Source organism: Aythya marila, assembly GCF_965140915.1.
Source record: "Aythya marila genome assembly, chromosome: 2".
NCBI lineage: Eukaryota > Metazoa > Chordata > Aves > Anseriformes > Anatidae > Aythya > Aythya marila.
In genome coordinates this window covers 143810454-143832623 of record NC_139043.1, presented here as the reverse complement: position 1 = coordinate 143832623, position 22170 = coordinate 143810454, and the positions used below count along the sequence as shown (strand labels likewise).

At 44.1% G+C, this 22170-nt stretch overlaps 1 protein-coding gene across 2 annotated transcripts in view; it reads right to left on the bottom strand.

Moving 5' to 3' along the window:
• The window catches only part of DEPTOR (DEP domain containing MTOR interacting protein), a 74950-nt gene extending 65535 nt beyond the window's left edge, over positions 1 to 9415 (bottom strand). The window contains exons 1-2 of one of the 2 annotated variants that reach the window (XM_082752732.1): positions 9303 to 9415; positions 8797 to 8892 (exon numbers count right to left, since the gene is read on the bottom strand). In XM_082752732.1, coding sequence (XP_082608858.1) covers positions 8797 to 8882 — 86 coding nt within the window. In that variant the 5' untranslated portion in view covers positions 8883 to 8892; positions 9303 to 9415. Of the gene's footprint in view, positions 1 to 8796; positions 8972 to 9302 lie in introns of those variants that run through there. The other variant, XM_082752731.1, reaches the window with a different exon arrangement.
• Between the last annotated feature and the right edge of the window lie 12755 nt (positions 9416 to 22170).

Below are 22170 nucleotides of genomic sequence, written 5' to 3'. Positions count from 1 at the left end.
CTGACCCACATTGTGTGTAGGAAAATTAGGCACTGAGAGGGTGGCCAAGCAAACCAGCAGCAGCTGCTGCCCTGTGCCACACGTCCCTGACCAGGCATTTCTGTCTGTCTCCCTCACGGGCACCGGCCTGACCACAGGCTGGGTCTGTTAAGAGAGTTAAACTTTTCTCCCCTGGCTTCAGCTGATGCAGTTCCCTGAACTTCTGATCCCGTGAATGCCAGCGAGAAGTGCAAGGGAAGCGATAAGAGTAAGGCAGCAGCAGCCTGCAGTTGGATCTGCTGTATCAGAAAACCACAGCCTTAAACCGTAGCAGGGTGAAACGGTGTAAGTCTGTTCCTCAGCCCGTACTTCTCCAGAAAGGGCTTTTTTGTGGTCATGTGGTAAATCGGTTTGTAAAACTGACCCAACTGAAATATCACCCATCAGAAAGCCCTGCTGATCACTGCCTTGGTGCAGGCCACCCTGTGGTGTTGGTTCAGAGATGCTTAAGCCAAAGGAAGGGAAGCACCAAGCAGGGAACCAGCAGGCAGAAAGAAATAAGATAGTGGGGACCCCTGCTTTCGCTGGCAATACCAGCTTGAAATTTTAGCCTTCATTATTTGCCTCTCTCCACACCTGTAGCTGCAGAGCTGTACCATGAAGCAGGGCCTAGCTAAGGAATGAAAAAATAGATGTCAGCAGTAGGAGAGATGAGATTACTGCTGCCTGAGGAGGCTCCTCTGACCTCACAGGTTTCGCCAGAGCCCGAGTGAGCCTGTGGGTTATCTTGTCCCTTTCTTTCAGCTCCCATGCAACTTATTCTCTCTACGCATCAGCATTTTCCAAAAATGAAGGAGCATAGCTGTACATTGTTATCACAGAATCACAGAACTGTAGGGGTTGGAAGGGACCTCCAGAGATCATTGGGTCCAACCCCCCTGCCAGAGCAGGTTCCCTAGAGAAGGCTGCCCAGGTAGGCGTCCTGATGGGCCTTGAATATCTCCAGAGAAGGAGACTCCACAACCTCCCTGGGCAGCCTGTCCCAGTGCTCTGTCACCCTCACCGTGAAGAAGCTCTTTCGCATGTTGGTGTGGAGCTTCCTGTGATCCATTTTGTGGCCATTGCCCCTAAATACACTTCCACTATATGTTATATTATACTTCCACTCCCAGTGTAGAGCACTCTCCTGGCAGTGCAGGTTTAAATATTCTAGCTTTCTTTAACCCAAAACTCATTGCTATTCTTCCTGCTGCAAGGAACAAAGGCATATTCACAATGCAGTCATTTCTCCTTAAGGCCACAAGAAAAATGTAAGGCAAAGGTCAAATCCCCAAACCATTACAAAAAAAAAAAAAAAAAAAAAAAAAAGTTGATATTTACAAAACTGATTAAGAATTCCTTCTCAGCTGTCCTTCTGCTGGCTGGCTGAGGCAAACTGCCTTCATAAAACTGTCTCACCATTATCTTTGCGGTACTAATAGTCTTAGTCAAACCATTGTAAGTAAGGATCCTTGTGACATTTTGCCTGAACAGGTTTAAGCTGTATTTAAATCCAATGGTTTACACATCAAAATTATTTAAAATATGTGGTTTACATGTCCTGCTCTTGGTTAAAGAAGAAAAACAATAGGCCGTGGCTACCATGAAGTGTGTGCTTCACCCAGTGAATGCCCATGGTTCTGCTGAGATCTCCAGCTTTGTAGCTCCTGTCATTATTTTAGCACCTCAGTGCAGTTTCTCTTGAGATTGTTTCTGTACTTTGTTTTCTGTGGCATTTTTATGGAGAGTATTCTTCTTTCAAGCCCAGGTACAAATACCAAACCTGCTTATTTCTCATTTTTTTCTTATGACAACTTTCATTCCCTTTGCCAGTTCTTCATCAGTTTAACCTCTCCCCACAAAAGTTTGAGTATTCAAGCCCTGTATTCAAGCCTTGCCTTCAACACAAAAAAAAATATCTTCTAGTCAGCAGAAGTGCTCATGCAAACATGTGATGCCAGGAAGAAGGAGGCAAAAAGAGCTAACCACAATACAAGGGTTACAAATATTAAAAAAAAAAAAAAAAAAGTGGCAAGAAGGGTCTAGCTTTTTAGAAGGGACTATCCATTTCTCAGAGCAGACCCTAACCTTTTGGTACCACCCAGGCCAGTGCCTGGATGCTTGGCTATGGGGATACAGAAGCCAATGCCAGGATCTCAGCTGGACTGTGAAGAAGGTAACTTGTGCTGCTGTGACAGCACCCTTCAAGTTCTTTAATTTTACATCAAAGAAGGCACGGAAATTCAAAAATGCTTACAATTCAGAAAGTACTGGCAGCTACAGATAAAAGAAATACCTCTCAGTTAACTCAAGATGCACAGGTTGCTGCCTGCTTCTTGTCCAATTCTCCATGAGGGAAAGCTGGCTGACCTCCCTCCTGGCTTCAGCCTGGGCTCTCACCCAGCAGTGGGACTTTGGAGGGGGAAAAGAGTATGTCCTTTCCTGAACACCATGCCCAGAGCTCCCTGCCATCCCATCCCAGCACACACTGTGTAACCTCTGCATCCCCAGAGATTATTTTTCTCTGCACTTTGGGAATGTCACTCGTGGGTTCCATGTCTGCTGCAAGAAACTGCCAACCAGCTGTGGCCAAGATTTGTGTCGCAAGGGCTTTATCTTTCCTCTGAGCACACAGTGCCTGCCCCTGCAGGGACTTGATAAATAGTTTGAATTCCTAGGCGCTATCACTACACAAATAGTAAATAATAACACCAAGCGATAGGAGCATTTCTCTGTCACGTTGCCAGCCTATGGCCACTGCCCCCACAGGAGCAGGGGTTGTGTAGTAAGTGCAGGATACGGCAAAGCCAGGTTGCCTGGGGCATATTAATCCTGCCCTCCCTGCATCAATATCAGAGCAGTTTCCTTCACCTGTTCATAGGCAGCTCCTCTAATCTAAAATAAATAAAACCCGCTCTTGCACATGGTTCAAATACAGTACCCTTGGCTTGCCTGCTGATCTCTGCTAACCTGAGACAAAAGTTAATGATTCACTCCCCCTGGAATGGAATACATCAAATATACAGCAGCAGCCACTCTTACAACATCCGCCTTACTGTGGACATAGAGCAAGAGATCGCTGTTTGCACATGCATCATTAACTGCTTTAACTCTGAGCTGTGCTCCAGGAGAGCTGCTGACTGGAGTGGCTCAATTAGCAACAGAGCTTAAGGGAAAGACCTGAGCAAACGGAAGCCTCACTCCTGGATTTCCAGAAATGCTGAATAACCAAAAATTTTACTGGAGAATACGAGAAATGGAGATTCCTGGCACTTGAACCATATGCATATATATATATATCATATATGTAGATATATATACATACATATATAAGCATGCACACATGCTTGATTAAAATTCCTTATATTCCTTATATATATATTATATATATATTATATTATATCTTATATTCCTTATATATATACATATATATATATATATATATTACCATATAGATATATATATGGGAATATATATGTATATATATAAGGAATATAAGGAATATATGGGGAGATATATATATATATATATATATATGGGGCCTGATATCATCAAAATTAGCACAAATGGGCAACATTTCAAAGACATGAGAAGGTGCTTCAGGTATCAAAGATTCTAGAAAAAAAAAAAAAAATATCGATTTGAAAAATATCATGCTGTTTAAAAAATTACAATTAATTTACATTAGGCAAAATGCATAATTAAAAGTGTTGTGATAGCACAGAGATAGCAGGAAACTTCTTGGTGTCAAAGCACTTAATTTCACGACCTTCCTGACCTTCTCTTTGAAACCTTTTCTTTCAGCGTATTGCTCTGGTGGAATTTCACAGAGAAGACTGCCAATTTTTTGCTTGCTTGATTTTTGGAAAACAAATTAACGAAGGTGAAATTATTTGGGCAGAAAGCTTTGAAGCACTTCATTCCACAAAGATCTGATGATATAACCTCCTGTGTCCTATCTGCCCTCAAGTCAGCAGACATGAGCCTTCTCGAGTGAGACAAATGAGAAATATTTTGTTAGGGTTAGTTTTGAGGCCAATCATTAAGCTCTTTGCTAATGGAAATGCAGCTACTGGTGGAGAGCTAAGGTAGCTGCAGGAACATGGTGCAGGTGGGAGAAAAGCACATACAACATTGGATTGGCTTAGGCAGATCACAGAATCTAATCTTAATGAATTCTGTCTAAAAATACCGTATAAGTTTGTTTAATATCTGAAGACTGGTCTGGACCTGACTGCAGAGGAAGTGACCTCTAGGCAATTCTGCATCTTAAATCCTCACGTTCCTTTTAGTGCACAAGACCACACAGTTGCAGATGTGCATCACTACGATGTTGATATACATGTAGTTTCAAGCACAGTGACAGCATTAAACAAATTGTGTAGCTATATGATTAATACTGATATGATTAACTTCTGTGTTATAGCAATACATTAAAGGCATGGTTCTCTTGACTGCATTTCTCTTACTGCTATGCACCATGGGTGTTTTGCATCTTGGAATGCCAATGAACTTTTGAACCCTTCTGCAGTGAAAAAGGTTGACTATTTACTGCTCAGAATAAGAAAAAAATTTATGGACCTGTAGGCGCTATCATACTGGAGAAGTTAATGACTGTGAAAGTCATGCACTCCGATTTATTAAGAAGTTTTCTTAAAGCGATAATATTCCTGAAGTGGGACCCTTGGAACACCAGTGAAAACTGGTTCTGGCTTTTCTCAGCTTCAAAACCTACAGCTCTTCACCACATAAAACCTCTTCTGTAAAATGGAAGTCCTATACAAATTCTGATAATAAGGCAAACAAGTTTCTGTTAAACCGTTATCTTACATTTTGTCTTTCCAGGAAGAATGTAAGAAGAAAAGATTTTAAAGCATACTGAGTATACTGTACACTTCCCTAACCAAAAGCAAAGGAGATGAGAAACTATAAGTCTTACTTGCAGGAAGTCATTGGCTCTTTTTAAAAGTTTCCTAATTATTTACTAAAGCACTTAACAGAAGTGTGAATTGGGAAAGGTGTTGCTTCTCATACAGGCTGGTATCCAAAAATCTGCAGAGAAGAAACATTAAATGTCATTGAAGATAAACCTACTTCTGAGACCTGCATCATACATCCAATGGCAATTTCTGGTATACATAAATAATTAAATAAATAAATAGAAATAAAAAACAAGTGCCCTTTTAATAGTGCTGTTTGGTCAACCGAAGCCTGAAGACGCCCTGGATGACTAGGCACATTTTCTGTGAGAAACGAGGGACTCTTGGAAGACATAACAGATTTCAGTGACAATCTGGCATCGAGAAGCAATTAGCAGATGAGTGAGATATCAGACAACCATGACTTGTAAGACAGGCAGCCAGCAAGTATATCAAAACATGCCTGTTGAAACTGCTCTTGGTTGCCAGCTGTAACCAAGTTTATGCTCAAACTCCAACAGTGAGACTTCAATCCTTCCGCCGACCAGTGCCGGAGTGGGCACAGCGTGTTGCCTTCTGCTGGGAGGGAAATGAACGGGGAATTGCCCTGCTTCAGATAAAATTCCTCCTGACTTCAGTAGTGCCGCTGTACATCCCAGCTGTTACACACCTGTGACCAGTCAAAGTACCAGGGCTGTGACACTTCCCTTAGTGCACACCCATCGGGAATCTCCAGGGCGTTCACTCCCTGGGGTTGCACTTGGGCAGGTGTCTGAAGGCAAGGACTCAGTGGGGTGGAGGCTTCCAAGCCCCATGCTCCTCCTGAGCACAAGTTTCTGCAGAGTAGAGGTCCTTACGGGTCACTTGTAACCTCTGGAGGACATCTTCATCACAGCCATCCTCTAAAGGACGAGATCACCACTGAATAGCTGAAGGGTTTTCGAAAACACAGCATAATATGGACACAATAGCACAGCAGAATAGGGACAAAAGCTTATTTGGGTCTGTGGAAGCTCCCAGAGGGTCCCTTCTGAAGTGCCACACTGCTGAGATCAGGGAGTCTTCAGCTTTGTTTCACAGCCATCTGTCCAACAATTAAAAGGCCTGCCAAGAGCCAAGCTTCAGAAGTCCTTGCTTTTAAAAATATGTTCCCATTAACGAAAAGGAAGAGCTGGTTAGGTATTTGCTTAGCCAGATACTGCCTTTAGAGGCAGAGGACCCTGCTAGATATTAGAATTTATCGTATTAGCTAACACGGAGCTCTGAGTCCAGCTTATTTTCCCATAAAAAATGCCACCAGGATTTACACCACAGCCTCATCTCCCACAAACAGCTAATGACCAAAGCTGGTGCATGAAAGCCTCATGCCAGCACCAGGCACTGCTACGATGCCTCCAGCCCATGCTGCATGAAGAGATCCCAGCCAGGGGGGCACAGACACACAGCAAACAGGCCACGGGAATGGGGCAGCACACGAGGCCGGGGCAATAGGAACGTTGTAGGGAATTTTAATCAAGCAGCCACCCTAAGCATCCAGGTTTAGACACATGCTGTTTGGTCTACTACAAGAGAGCTTTCAATACTGATATTTTCTTGGTTTTGTGTAAGCAACACCGTGCTCGCAGTCTCATCTTACACTTTTCCTCCCAAGCTGTGTTCATCTTGCAGCACGGACACTTGCCCGCGTGCACTTTCACCCAAATGCACACGCAATCACCTGTCCCCCCGCATCACTCCCGCTCAGGGCTTAGCGAGCACGTGCAAGCATCACTAAGAATAGAGCACAGTACGTTTCCTTGAGTGCATGGGCGTGTTGGTTTTCTAGCATCTGTTTGTCTGCCCCAGAGGCTTCTGAGATAGCTGGTCTTTGATCCTGAAAACCTCCCATGGTTTCATTTGCCATTAACAATTATAGCCTTATTTTGGACAGAAAAAGGGGAATTTTAAGACATGGTCAGCTAAGACTTGCATAGTAGCCAGTTTTCTCTTATATTTTGCAGCTTTTATTGTCTGGAAAACTGAAGAAAACCAACCCTTTGTACAGAACATCCCAACAGAGGAACAGAACCAGAATTAGGGGAAGAGAGATGATGTAGGGTGCATCCTACAGCTCGGTCCTTCCAGAATGGGAGATCCTGCTCCTTCTCCACCACCTCCTCTCCTTCCTCCTGGCTCCCCATGCCCACCACCTATCTTCTGTGGATGTTGGCAGCCATCAGATCAGCAAACTAGCCTGCCTGCCAGGTGGCCACATCAGATCCTCCCCTGGAAAGGTGTGAGAAGTATGCAAGCTGGCGGTGTGTGGGAGGTGGCACTGCAGAGCCAGGAGTGGGCAGCAGGAAGAGGGAAAGGGGGAGAGCAGATCTCCCCTTTTGGCAGCAGTGCGTGGGATGAGCTGCTCACGAAACCACAGTCCAAGGAGACTTCCTACGTATTTTTGAAGGAATGGCCACAGGTAACTTCATGGGTTGGGGAATAATTGTGTCTGTCGATTATCCTGCCCAAAAATAGCCCCATGTTTTATTACTTTAATAAATACAGTGACAAATGACATCCCTGATTGTGATGCTAATGAGCTGATTGTAGGAGCCAGATTTGTTGCAGTTCCTCAGTCTGCTCCTTAGGGGAAGATTGCAAAGCTTCTGCTTTTATATTTAACTACAAGAAACACAGAAAGACTTAAACTGACCTTACTAGCAGGTTTTTTGTATTAAAACTGAACAGTCAGCATTTAATGAGATAAACTAGAAACAGTGGGATTCTTACCAGGCACTTTGACAAACAACTCAGCACTAAGTCCACCCTGCAGAGCCAGCATGCCGATACATCCTTTCACCCAAGGTTTCATTTCAAGCTACTTTGATGAAAAATCGGAAGCTTGGAGGAGGCTCTGGTGTGTACTGGAGCCAGACCACAAAGATGCTTACTGCCTGACCACGGGTATCACTGGTGTGTACCACAAGGTGCCTGTGGTGCTTTCCATGGAGATGCCACCAGTAACAACATCAGTGTCTGCACTAGGAGCAAGGATAGCATCTTCCAAATCAAGCAGCGTTTCTATCGTTTTGCAGTGTTTGTCTGGCACCCGAGCAAAACATTTAAAGGAAAGTAAAGCAAAAGCTACTGATAAAATATGTTTACAATCTCTTTCTAGTGACACACACAGCACACGATAACAACAGGCTTTTTCCTCCTGAATCACAAGACGCTGCACCAGCGAACCGAACGGCTGAACATCTCTTTTCCCCTCCGTAGTGCACGGGTACAGATGGCACACTAAACACACCACAGAAATTACAAATTAACTGAGTCAGGCATTTCTGTTAACAGTTTCCGTGCTGCGCACAGCTCCGGGCGTGCAGCACCGAGCGCTGCTGCCGGCGGTGCCGGCGGGGATCCCCTTGCACCCTCTGGGGTGCAGGGCAGCAGGGGAGCAGGGAGCAGCTCTGTGGGGCATGGGTGTTATGGGACCACCAGAGACAAGCAGGGGTGGTGTGGGACCACCGGAGAAATGCAGGAGTGGTGTAGGACCACCGCAGAGGGACAGGGACGGTGCGGGACCACCGGAGAAACACAGGGGTGATGCGGAACCACCGCAGAAGTGCAGCGGCAGCATTTGACTCGTGATTTGGGTTTTCCTCCCTCCCCACTCCCCATTTCTCCCAGGCTGGGCTGCCGGCAGAAGGTGACCCCGAGGTGGGGGTGTCCAGCAGCAGCCCCCCGAGCCCCTCCGCTGACAGGGCGGCCCCCGGGATCCTGCAGGCAGCAGGGCAGGTGCTGGGCTGCCGGACCTACCCCGTCTCCCCCCTTTTGGGGACGCCCCCCCCGGCACCGGGGAAGGGGACAGGGCGCCTCTTACCGCAGCTGCTCGCCGGTGAGCAGGACCTCGGCCATGTGCTCCAGCTCCGCCGCTTTCTGCTGCATGCTGCTCATGCCCTCCTCCATCGCCGCCGGCCTAAGGGCACAGCACCCGGGCTTCAGCGCCGGGTCCCCGCAGCCCCCAGCCCCCTGTCCCCACCTGCAGGGGACAGGCAGGTCGCCGTCTCGCCTGGCTCCCCCCCCGGCAGTCCCTACACACACACACACACACACACACCCCCAGCCCGCCCCGCTTTCCGTGTTATTGTGTCACGGGCGGGGAGAGAAAACGCAAAGGCAGCAGCGTCCCCCCCCGGCTGTCACACGGCGGGGGAGCCGCGGCTTCGTCCCCACGGCAAAGGGGACGGGCCCAGGGGGCTGCCAGCACACCCACGGGGAGCCCCCGAGCCCGGTTTGGCCCCTCAGGGGGCGATGCAGCCCCCCAGGATTAGCCCCATGTGGGTTGCTGACAGGACTTCCCCCCCCCCCCCCTCCTGCTCGCCTCACCTCTTTGTCCCTCGGGCGGCGGAGGGGGAAAAGCCCTGAGGGGGCTGAGGAGAATTTGCTGTCAGAATTCAGTCCCGGCGGTGGGAAGGCAAGTGGCAGGTCGTGAGCACCGCCGGTCAACATTTCTGAGAGAAAAATAAATAAATGAAGCACGCCGGGATGGACCAAAGTCCTGGATCGCTCGCTGCCTGCACGCCTTCACACACTGCGTGTGCGTGGAAAAATTGCATGTGTTCGCATTACTGTTATCATTTCAAGACCATGACTACAGTTTCAGAACCAAAAATTAGGAGGGAACCAAATGGACCTGGTACAAATCAGGCTGGAAACAAAGAGGAGGAGGTGGCTCTATGCGCAGCCCCCAGGAGACTGGTAGCATTTATTAGCAAAGGAGGCTCCGGGTATACAAGAACAGACTTGGAGTCAAGGAAAAAATGGACTAGTACTTGGAAAAGAAATGTACAGAGGGTTAGTAAGCAGACAGCAGCCACATCCAGCTCAGGAAATTCTCTGTGCTAAAAATAATTGAAAGCTAGGCAAAGTTTCATGTATGCTTTTTCTGCTGTTCCCTAACAACTGCTAAAGCCACCTGTGAGATGAGCACTGGACCAGATGGACCTTTGGTTCAACCCCGTGTTGTCATTTCAGTGAATGTGTTATCATCTCTGAAAGACCCCAGTGATCTGTGGATGGCAAAGGGAGCAAACCTGAATCTGCCTTTGTGTCATCTGTGGGATGGGCCAGGGAGGAAGGACACCTTGGGTTTGTAAGCACTACAGCTTGAACTTGCCTCCTGTGACTTCAGAAGACATCAGTTTAATCTGAATACTTGCAAATTCTCCCTAACTCTGCTCAATCTAAAACATATAAAGTACACATTCACAGAGCTGGAAACAAAAGGGAATTGAAACAACCATCTCATCTGACCTTATCTTTAAGAAAAAGAATTTGCAGAGTAATTTTTATCAAGCACTTGATCACATGACTGAGGCGAAGAAATTTCAAGAGAATGCTATTGTACATTGCAGACCATTTCTATGTATGCCCTCGGCTCCATCAGCTGGGTTTGGCTGATTGAGCCGTTCTCCACCTCTAAAAGGGGGAAATGCCACCTGCTCTGCTCTGCCTGCTCATCCTTGCCTGGTGCCTTTGGCTAATTTTCACACTTTTAGGACCTCTGCTGCAGTTCAATTCACTAAACAGGCAGCAAAGTCACAGAAAGTGGATTGCTCCTTCTGAGCTAGCGAGCAGAGCTGTGCTGTGGGATCCCAAGAGCGCTGGAGGTGACACAGGGACAGGGTAGGCCTGGGCTGCTGGGAGCAGGAACAAAAGAGGAGGAAGAAGGAGAGGAAGAAGCGGAAGGATCTGACCTTAGGCAGTGACAAGCTACCAGCTTGATTCAGGGTGCGTGTGGAACTGCAGCCTGAAATGTGTATCTCTCCTTGCATTTCGGATTATTCTTGCAGGTCAGTGCAATTTCCTGTACTGAATTATTTAATGGTTATACACTACCACATTTGCCTTTGCGCGCTGATGTCCCCTTCGTAATTTGTTCCACATGTTCACACTGAGACTTCTTACAGCTACAGTCTGCTTAAGAATAAGGGATTAGGCATCAGTCACCCCAAATCTGATGTCACTCCAAAACGGCTGACTAACATAAACCCAAAGAGTCATGGTTCAGTCAAGGGCCAGTAATAAGCTACATAAAATAACCCATTTGGGTGTTTGTAGCTTGTATGTTCTTAGTGTACAGACTGCTATAGAAACATAAGATTAGCAAAAGATTAAACTGTCTCGAGCCTCCCTCCCAGGACAGAATGGCCACCAAACAACAGCATGCACTGAGTCTGACATCCTGGCAGCAAAGGTGCTGAGCAGGGGAAAGAGACATCCCTCTGAGGGAACCTCCGGGAACCAGGTTGATTTTTATGTTTTATTTTCTTAATAAACATGGGAACAATTTCAGGAGTTGCTGTTTATTTTAGATATGAATGCATACTTGAATTTTACCTCAGCACGGCTGGAATTAAGTGATGTTAAGGTAGCAAGCTAACATTGAGGCGTTCCTCACCCAGGAGCATGGCAAAGCTTTGAGCTGGAGCCCTGGGACATTTTAAAAGTCACCCTCCACAATATCAAGGGTAACAAGACCTGCATAGGTCTGGTGGAGAGTAGGCACCACACACATCAGGGGAAACTCAGGTGTCTTCCAGTGACGTGAGGCTCTCTGGAAGGCAGCACGGTCCTAGGCTGCACAAGGAGATGATGGCTTTCTGCAGGACACGATGTAGAACAGGGACTTTGTATCCGAGTCCTGATTTTAGAAAGTATCCTAGTCATTTGTATCAACTTTCTTATCTCATTGAGTAAATGTACAAATGGTGAAACATAAATGTTTACAGAGCGAAATAAGAATATTGCATACAGAACACTGTTTAAAGAATATTGCATCTGTGACCTAACTTTTGACCTGATAAATTAATCTGAGATTCGATAAACTAATTCTTTAGTCCCACTAATTATTTTTCTGCAAGTTTAATTTAAAGCGAGACCTTCACATTAAAAATTTACCAATATTCATATACACACTTCTTATGCCTGCTCTCGCATTGTTTGCATAAGATTGTTTGTCTTTTCCTTGCTGGGATGAGTAGAGCTTTTGAAACAGGAAAATAACAGACAAATCATTAAGGCATTGATTATCTCATGCAAAAGATACTAAACCATTTCAAGGAGAAAAGGCATTAGCAGGTGAGCTGTTTGATTGGTTTACAGTTTGTTGTTTTTTTCTTCCTGACATCTTTTGTGTAAGAGCCAGCATTATGTAAACCTCAAATTGAAAAATACTTGGTTCTTCTCTTACTGAGGAAGACGTACAAAATCGGGTTTTGCCCTTTAAGTAGACCTTTTAATTAAGTAGCTCTTGCAACACTCCTGGAAAATGAGTGTGGGGGCTTTTTTCTATATTCCCATGCTTATTTGCAAAGAGAAGTCACTTGTCTTTGTGTTTCAATTGGTTAACTTCCTTAGTACCAGGGGCCTGGCAAGGGAAACCAGAGGAACTACCAGGTATTGTCCAGCCTGCCCTCCTCTTTTCATGGTACGTACAATAGTATTTCCCATTCTTGGCAGTGCATAGATTACATTCAGTGCTGTTCATTTGCTGCTCCAAGTTCGAACAATTTAACTTGTCTGCTAGAAACTGGTCAGAAGAATCAGTGCTTGTGTGATTCAAAGGGCTGAATGCATCTGGCCAAGCTAATTTTAGTCTTGTGATAAACCACAGGAAAAGTTAGTAAGTTTTCAGGAAAAAAAAAAAAAAAAAAAAAAAAAAAAAAAAGGCATGTTGTAAACTTCTCTTTTTCTAATATAACATCCAAGTTCCTGCAAAATCCACCATGGTGAGATAACAGGAGGGTTGTATCACAATCCATCTAACATTTCCGCACTAGAGTGAGGCTTGTATCTGTTCAGATTCTTACATTTCATGTGTCACTGACTGTGCAATTGTTATAATAACAAGCTGAAGTGCACAGAAAAAGGCATTCTGATCCTGAGATATGCAGAGATGATCTGTAAGGGGTTTTCCAAGCCTGTCCTTGCTCAGTTTTTTAATTTTGTGTTAAATGTGCAAGTACTGACTGGGCCAAAGACAGTGAGACCCCAGTGCAGGCTGATGGCTAAAACACTGCCATGAGATGGATGCACATTCTAGTGCTTGCTCCTGTCAACAGAGAAATATTTTATGCAAATGAACAGCTTTGAGAAAAGGAAAGAAAGAAAGAGAGAAATCTATGTCAGACCTGCAGACTCGATAACTCTGTTGATAATACACTTTGCTAAACTAGCTTTTTTTTTGTTACCCAATGTGTAGTTGTTTTCTACACTCTCAGTGATGCCATTTGTTTGTTTGTTTTTTTACACTAGAGTCCTTCTATGTATCTGTTAGACCTGGAATTGTTTCCATTTTCTCTTATTTTGCATGTTTAGTAGTTTTGTAACAATTTCTAATTTTCAGCTAATTTTCTAATTTTCAGAATATTCCCCTGTCAAAAAGCACCCGTAAAACTGGTGGAAATCTAAAATCTTTGAAGATTTCATATGCATTTCCTTTAGTTCTTGTATTGTTTTTGTTTTGCTCTCTCTTATTTTATTCTGCATTTAACTGACAGTAATTGTGAACTCATTCAGCCTGCACTTTGCCTACGTCACATGTGTAGCCCAGGCTGTAGTACAAAACTTTTTCAGTATCCAGGTTATTGCACGGGCTGGGGGTGTGACTCAGCTGGCAAGTGCGCCTAACAGCTGAGAAGAAGCTTGTTTCTAAACCACATCCCAGGCATGAAGACAACACCTACTAGCTAAATGGTAAGAGACACCTTCTTAAGCTGTCTCCCAGCTATATCTGTGCTGGTGTGCTCTGATATCTGGCTGCAAGATCAATAAGGTTTGCCTAAACCACCGTGGCCTGAACTGACAGTTTGACTCTGCACTGTAACCACCCTTGAACCCAGGCACTTTGTTTTTTTCTCCCTTGAGAGGCAACACCTAAGGGCTGAGATCCTTACTAGACCTTTTCTACCTTATTCTGTTTCTCAGCCCCAGTTGCTGTTGGCTAACTGTTGCCATCTCCGGGGTGCCCATGATGGAGCACACGCTGCTGTAGGCAGCCTGGCTCCTCCCTGCCTGAGGGAGAGCACTGCAGGGATTAGGGGAGGTGGTGGCTGCAAGCAGGCGGCGTGCACCCATCTGTAGAGGTATTTTTCTGGTGGCTGGGACAGATGCAGACAGGCCGATGGGCTGCCAAACAGCTGCTGCTACGAGGTAGGCTCCTACCCCCCTCGGAGTGGTGAGGCATTTAATAAAGACAAGCACTCTTTGTCGAGCAGTACTCCACAGAGCAGAGGTTTCAGCGCCGTCTCCATCGTTAACCACATCACATCCTGCCGTTAGGTAAGGCTGTGCAGCACGCAGACAGCCTGGTGCTGGGGAGCGTCCGCCAGTGAAGCTCTTCCTCGGGTTGGTGGGCCTCAGGCACAGGCACAGCACACTGCCCTCATGCCACCACCACCACAAGATGTCCAAAACGCTACAAAACCGTGGTGGCCCTCGCCTCTTGTGGGCTGGTCACCACCAGCAGCTATTCTGGCAGGCCTAAATCTGTTCTCTCGATGTCTGCGAAATAAACCGTTTCCAGTAGGTATGTGTATAATCACTCTGCCACCCAGTGGTCCTTTCAGGAAATTAACTGCGAAAATGCCACCCAAGTAATCGTGAATTGATGCTCGACAAAGGAAAAGGACTGTTACATGAAGCTAATAGCAATTGTAAAAGGGAAAAATCTTTAGACAATACAATATTTGCATAGGATTGCAAACACAAATGCCCTTGACTCCATCATTTATTTCTTTCCAGGGTGAACTGGAGAGAAATAACTACCCAATGTAGTCAAAATAAAAAAAACTAAAGCCAGTAAAATACTAGATAAGTTAATATTCTTTTGCAATTGTGCCTTGCAAGTAAGTGTTTGTCCTGTGTTCTCAAAGTATTTACTGATCTCTTGGAGTGCTGACGCAATGAGATAAACTCACTAGAGCATGCCTCTAAAATAAATCAGGTACTGCATTGTACTGAGATATTTCAAAATGACCAGATATGACCAGTCCTTTATTGCATTAAAAAGAAGGCACTTAAGGTGCTACAGAGCACCAGAAACGTTTACAAAGAAATAGTTTTGCTGCAGCTCTGCATCAGGGAAACAGTACCAAAGGAACTGGTGGAAGGAGAACAAACAGACACAGCTGTGGTGAAGCAGAACCATGCCAAGGTTTTCTCATAAGAACAAATTTTGGGCCTATTGAAATACAGGACCTGTTGACAATATTGCTAAAGCTGAGCTGTAGTAGGAGCATTGTCCTGCTCTCAACATCTCAGCAGGAAAAAAAAAAAAAAAAAAAAAAAAAAAAGCATCAGAAAATCAGTCTGTAGTTGTTATGCCTGGAACAAAAACTTCACCAAGCTATGTTCAACTAGGAAAGTGGTGTGAAACAAGAAAAAAAGATAGGAAATAGGTGTGGAAAGGAATGGGGAGGAGGGATAGTAAGAGCATAAGTGGGACTTGAAGAAAAGAGGGGAAGAGAATCAGGCAGGGAGGAGAAGAAGCTGGAAGAAAGACAGTAGCAACAGAGCCAGGCTGAGACAGGAGGTGAGAAATACATTTCTTTATTTCCTTTGATAATTCTGTCATTCAAATCAATCTGGGGGGAAGATTCATCTAGCCCTCCAAGGAGGGCTTGAAGGTCAGTATCTCAGCTCAAGCCTCACACAGCATCTCATCTCAAGCAGTTCAAGAGGAGAGCAGCCTCATTATCCACTTACCAATTTCCTGAGGAAATGCAGTCGTGTTAGGTAAGGTCCATGCCAAAAGTGGTCACACAGCTTCCGACACCTAGATGGGAGAAGATGAGATGACAAGGATCCCTCCTCACTTTATAGGCACTGAAATTATTTTCTGAGTCAAGAGTTATTGCAGATCTGGGAGGCCAACACATCTGATGAACAAAAACAGAGTTACTTCTGTTGGCCCAGTTACAGCTTACCCCATGATGCCAAATTGTTCAGTATCTCAAGACACTGGCATCCCTTGTGATACATTCAGTGCTAATCGTTACTCACAGAGCTGTAAGAAAATTCCAGTTACTCATTGGCACAGTGATTAAAATGGAAAAAAAAAATAGCCCCATGACAATCTCTAGCATTTTGCAGCAGAAGAAAAAAAATGCAGATAGTTCAAATTTTGCGAATAAAATATTTATTGCAGAGATGTCCGCAGGGTTTTTTGTTTGCTTGTTTGTTTGTTTTTTGCAGTTTCTTGTCAAGCAGTCAAGCAGATGGCTTGGGACTAACAAGGACTAGGGACTAGATGGTCTCCTAAATATTTTGGGGCACAGGATGGGAAGAGAATAGCCTGCTCCAGAAAGAAAGCTGAAAATGACAGAATTGGTAGTTTTTGGAAGGCTACTCCCTGAAGTTTAATTATTCAACATGTATGAGGGTGATGCTAAAATACCATTATGGTCCTTGAGGCCACTGAGAATGAGGAGTGCTCCAGCAGGTGCTGCAGCTCACTGCCAACATATTCAGTGGACCATCAGAAGCAGATAGACCACACGGACGGTGATGTTAGAGAGTTGGGATTATCGTATGAAACAGCCACATGTTGCGTACAATGTTGTAAGGTAGATGAGAACCAAGGTTACATTGGATTAAATTCCAAGAATGCTTCCAAGTAATGAAACAAGATGTTAACAAACTTCTCAGCCTTTGATTTTTGAATTTCCATCCTGCTGTTTTTCACTGCTATTTTCCTGTGTCGATGTGCTTCTCTTGCATACTCTTCCATGAATGGAATATTGGATGCATCTTCCTGATTTATTTATTTATTATTAGTTTGCATAATACACTGTATTTCACCTATGTTTTTTACATTATTTGATATTCCTTTTTAATTTTAGACTCATACAGATGTAGCAGACCCGTTGTCTGCAGAAATTTTGCTGGGATATACTTGTAATGCTCAGCCCTAGCAGTGTCTCAAAAACTAATACCACATTAAGTGCAAAAAGCCACTTGCTGAGATTACTACTATGCAGATAGCAGTTAATCAAGAAGCAAAGCAATATAATAACTTGCCAGATGACAGAGAATTATGTTTATTATGTCACTATTACTAGGGTCTCCAGACTGAAATTTAGCCATAAAACACTCTATACAGTATTTAAAACAAAACAAAACAAAAAACTAACAAACAAAAAACATTTAATTCCATTTATCCATTGTACTTTAAGTGTTATTGCTTGCAGCAACTTTTCTGTTTATGAATGCCAAATAAAGAGGTATACTGACCTCCTAGATACCAGTGATAACACTGTTCCAAATAATTCTAGAGGTGAGTTCATTATGTAATTAAATTCAAAGGGTACACGATAAAAGGATTGCTCTTAATTTTGCCAACAAGCAGTTGACCCTGAACAACAATTTTTGCAGTGGCAGATGTTCTCTGAAGATCTAGCCAGAAAATATAGATGAAGCAAAAGGCTTTCATGGTGTACTTACACAGTAAATGACATGTACTCTTGATTTAAACTCTGTCTCTATAATTAATATGTTCATGAAAAAATCCATCCTGTTCTTTCATGCCGATGTTAGCAGAAATCACAGCACCTTGCCACCCCTTGCACCGGTGTTTACACTGTGAGGATGCTCTCTGTAACTATGAATGTCCTTGCTAGCTGGCTGAGACTGAGGAGAAGCTGTGAATGCTGGTTGGGTACCAACCTGCCCAGGTTTACCCCACCTTACCATGAATGACATCAGTGTGGCATGACTGACCCTCTTTGTTTGCAATTATATAGGGCTACGCTGGCCTGGTGAAGAAATAGGATAGCAAGGAAAGAGGTGTGTGAGCGCTAGCTGTCTTGTAAGCATGGGGTATGTGGGTTTTATGCTTGTTGCAGCTATGCACAGTGAACCTCTCAAACTGATTTTCTAAATGTATCAATGGTGTTCACTCCCCAGGTATTTCCGCATGTGCTCTCTGGCTTTCTGCTTGGCTGTTTATTCTGCAGTGTTTCCAGCACAGAATCAATTTTATGGCAGTGAGATACTCCAGGCCATGGTGTGGTTTACACAAATATTTAGGTTCGATTACATCTGTTTGTTCTCTCCTAATTTGAATGTAACTGTTTTGCATCTCCCTGGTGGCTTGTTAAGATGGATGAGAAAGTGCTTCTCTGAGTTAGCAATGAGCTACCTGGTTTCTCTACTAATTGGCTGAAATTTTCCGCTAGAGTCTTGGACTTCTCTCTTGCTTCATGATGCTTTGCTGGCTGACACCATCTATGACTGTTTTAGTGGGAGTTGATAATAGACATTAATCAATGCTACAACATAGTACATGCAAGTCACTGCAATTTTAGCTATTTATTAATTAAAAAGGAAAAAAATGAAAAAAAAAAAAGGAGTAAAAGTAACTCAATAACCAACTACAATGGAGAGAGAAGAGTGGTTCAAGGGGTCTGAGTTTATTTAGGGTCCCAAGTTATAGCTAAAAACAGAATCTCGTGGTTAGTAGGGACAAGCATCACAAAAATCAGCCTTTGTGAATTTGTCCAACTCTTTTGTGAATCACACTCATTTTGACCTTCATAACATCCCACAAGTTCCACGATGTGTTCTATAGAAAGGTCTTTTTGCCTATTATCCATAACTTGTTCATTTCAGTGGTATTCCCCAGTTCTTACATTTGAGACAGAATAGATAGATTTTTTTTTCATTCATTCTCATTTGCATTCTTAATTGCTTATACATGTCTTGTATCTCCTTTCTCTATATTTGTCAAGCTGAACTGATCTAATCAATTTAATCTCTTTTTCTGCGAAAACCTGTCTGTACCTCTGATGTACTAGGAGGCTCTTTTCTTTATCTCCTGCAGTGGCTTACAGAAGACATGCTTTATTCAAGATAGGTGTGCACCATGGATTTATACAATGGCACAATTATATTTTGTGTGGTTTTCTTTGTTTGCTTGCTTTTCTTATTTTCCTAAGAAGGAGATCTCGTGCACTCACTGTAAATGGTTATTCTCCCAGTGTCTCAAGGAAGTTTATGACAGATGCTGAAATGGCATTCAGGGGTCTCCAGTCACACCTACAGATCCAGCACCCACGACCACCTTCTGTGTTGAAACATGATGGACGCATCCACTGACAGATATTTCAAACAATGAGAAACTGTTGCTTAATGGGCAAAAATGTAACATGCACACTAATTTAAAATATTGCAGATGGCATTTCAACCGAAGAAATAAATCCTTGATTTAAGTTTTGTGAGGCTTGAATAAAGCAGTACCTCTCGTGGAGTAATTCCTAGCAACTGTAATTCTGAATTGTGTAATTATCATCAGGCTGATAATTTGTTATGGTATTCAACTTCAGCACTGTGCCAGCTTTTCCAGTGCTGGCTGTTATCCTATCATCACAGCTACCTATGTTGTACTTTGAAGGTCACTCAGAAGTTTCTACTGTGTGCATCTTTCTTTGACATTTAAACACCACATTAATATGTTGCCCAATTTTCTCACACATTTTATTGTAGTTTCCAAGTTCCCAAGAAATCACACCTGGGATGCCATCCTCCCGATGCAGTGCCTGATAGTCTGACACTGGTGATGTGTAGTGTTATAGCAGATGTCATGTTGTCTCACAGTTCATTGTTTTATATCTTAGTTGTGGAGCTTTGGAGTTATTTGAACTTATTTTCTTCGCTTTGTCACAGCTGTCCTTGATTTATTTTGCTGTTCACATCCTTGACGTTTCAGCCCTGGGAAACATTATACAGTGCCAAGAACTTCAAAGCAAGACTGTAATAATCTTCAACAATCCATTTAATGTTTTGCTAACTTCAGTCAATGCTAGTCAACCAGATTCTGTTAACACTAATTTCCATTAACATTAGTCAGTTGAAAAAGTACACCAAAGCTAATGTTGCTTGGTACTTGACTTACAGGCAGGACACATTCCTGCCTCCCCTCCCCAGCCCAGCTGAGGATGCAGGATGTTCAGCTCTTCAGTTCTACTTCTCTCTTACACTGAGACCTGTCACAAGAGGTGTACCTCTTGGCTGTAGACACACAGCAGTTACTTAAAGTCTCAGCTGTGCACTGTGGAGGACTGGTGTGAACTGGTGATCAGTAAAGTAAAGGTAGTGATGATAGGTGAATTAATAGCTTCTTCAACTCTTCCATTCTGCTACAGGTGAGTCTCACCTCTGCTTGTAATATCATAGAATCATAAAATCATTAAGGTTGGGAAAGACCTTCAAGATCATCTGGTCATATTTTACATGCTCCTGAACCTTGACAATTTCAGCTCACCATAGCACCTCAAACTGAAAACAGCACTCATTGAAGCTGCAGCAACTCCAGAGCAAGTAAATAATCCCACAGGACTGTTATAAAATAATTTCAGGATCCTACCAAACTCCCTTAGCATAACATGCATTTTCTTATAAATTGACAGCAACATTGACTATTCAGTGTCTCCTCATTCTCTCTGCAATCCACATTCATTAACTGATTTGTCTTTGTTTCAAGAAATTAACTTCAGGAGTTCAAAACTCCATAAATTTGTATGTAAGATTCAGTTCCTTGATTTCTCTTGAATCTTTTTTTATTATTATTATTATTATTATTATTATTATTATTATTATTATTATTATTATTATTATTATTATTGTTGTTGTTGTTGTTGTTGTTGTTATTATTATTATTATTATTTTATTTCACAGAGTGAAAAGTGAAAAGAAGAAGAAATGAGCATGCAAGTTAATTGAAAAAAGTTACACAAATTAAGGTAAAAATTAAAACCAACTTAACTGAGCAGCTATTTAAGCAGTAACTGTGTGAGCATTTACTTCATAGAACAGTGATTTTCTGGTTTAGCTTAGAGGTGTGTAAGAACAGACTTATATTGAAGCAAGATATAATAGGGGAGATTTAGATTAGAGGTTTGGAGGAAATTCTTCACTATGAGGGTGGAGAGGCACCAGAGCAGGCTGCCCAGAGAGGTTGTGGATGCCCCATCCCTGGAGGTGCTCAAGGCCAGGTTGGATGAGACCCTGAGCAACCTGATCTAGTGGGTGGCGTCCCTGCCCATGGCAGGGGGGTTGAAACTGGTCTTTGAGGTTCCTTCCAACCCAAGCCATGCTGTGATTCTGTGATTCTATGAAACTGAATTAAGACTGTACACATAACAGCTTGCACCTATCATCACTCAAGCACGGGACCTTCTGAAGGCGGACAGCGTCCAACTCTGTCATGTGTAACAGTCATCACTATGTGCCAGCTGGGTTCCCAACCCATTGGCTCTGTCCCATTGTCCGGGTCATTTGGTTCAGGCTTATTCTGAGTACAGTGAGGCTACACAGACAGAAGCATGAGTACAAAGGAGTACAAAGGAGTACAATTTCCAGCTGGATATGAGGGGGCACTTCTTCACTGGGAGGGTGACAAAGCACTGGAACAGGCTGCCCAGTGAGGCTGGGGAGTCTCCTTCTCTGGAGATATCCCAAACCCACCTGGATGCCATCCTGCACAACGTGCTCCAGGTGACCCTGCTCAGCAGGGGGGTTGGACCAGAAGATCTTCAGAGGTCCCTGCCAACCTCGGCCATTCTGTGGTTCCGTAAAGCAGTCAGTTAGCTAATGGACACAGTGCCAGAGGGGGGAGGCACACTGCCAGGGCATTAACATGCCCTGCAGTAACACCTCACTCAGCACAGAAGAACCAGGTGGTCCTGGGTGAGGTGGAGATGTGTCAGCCTCTGCTGATCCACAGAGAGTTCCCAGTGTTGGTGAACAGCTGTCTCCTGACCTTTATTTTTCTTACACTTTAGGGTTTTCCTTCGTGCCACAGCATGAAACCCAGCTGGAGCTCAAATTGCAAGGGTTACACGAGCTGACCTTGGGTTGCCATGGTCTTCCCTGAGGGACAACTTGGCCACGGGAGAACTGGGTGCTTGCCCTCAGCAAACTTCCAGACCCCACAGCATGCGGGAAGGAGCACGAGTGGGTGACAGCAAGCCATGGGGCAGGATCGAGCATTCCCTCTGACACTGTGCCAAAATAGGACATTTTATGCATTTTTATGACATTTTATAGGCACAGAGAGAGAGATTTTACCTCAACCACTCAGTTATTGGGTGGGTTGAGTGACTTCCCTTCAGACCCGCCCGCCCCACCGATCGCTCCGGACGCGCCTCAACGACAACCACAGCATCAACCACCCAGCGGGCTCAGGGCGCCGGCT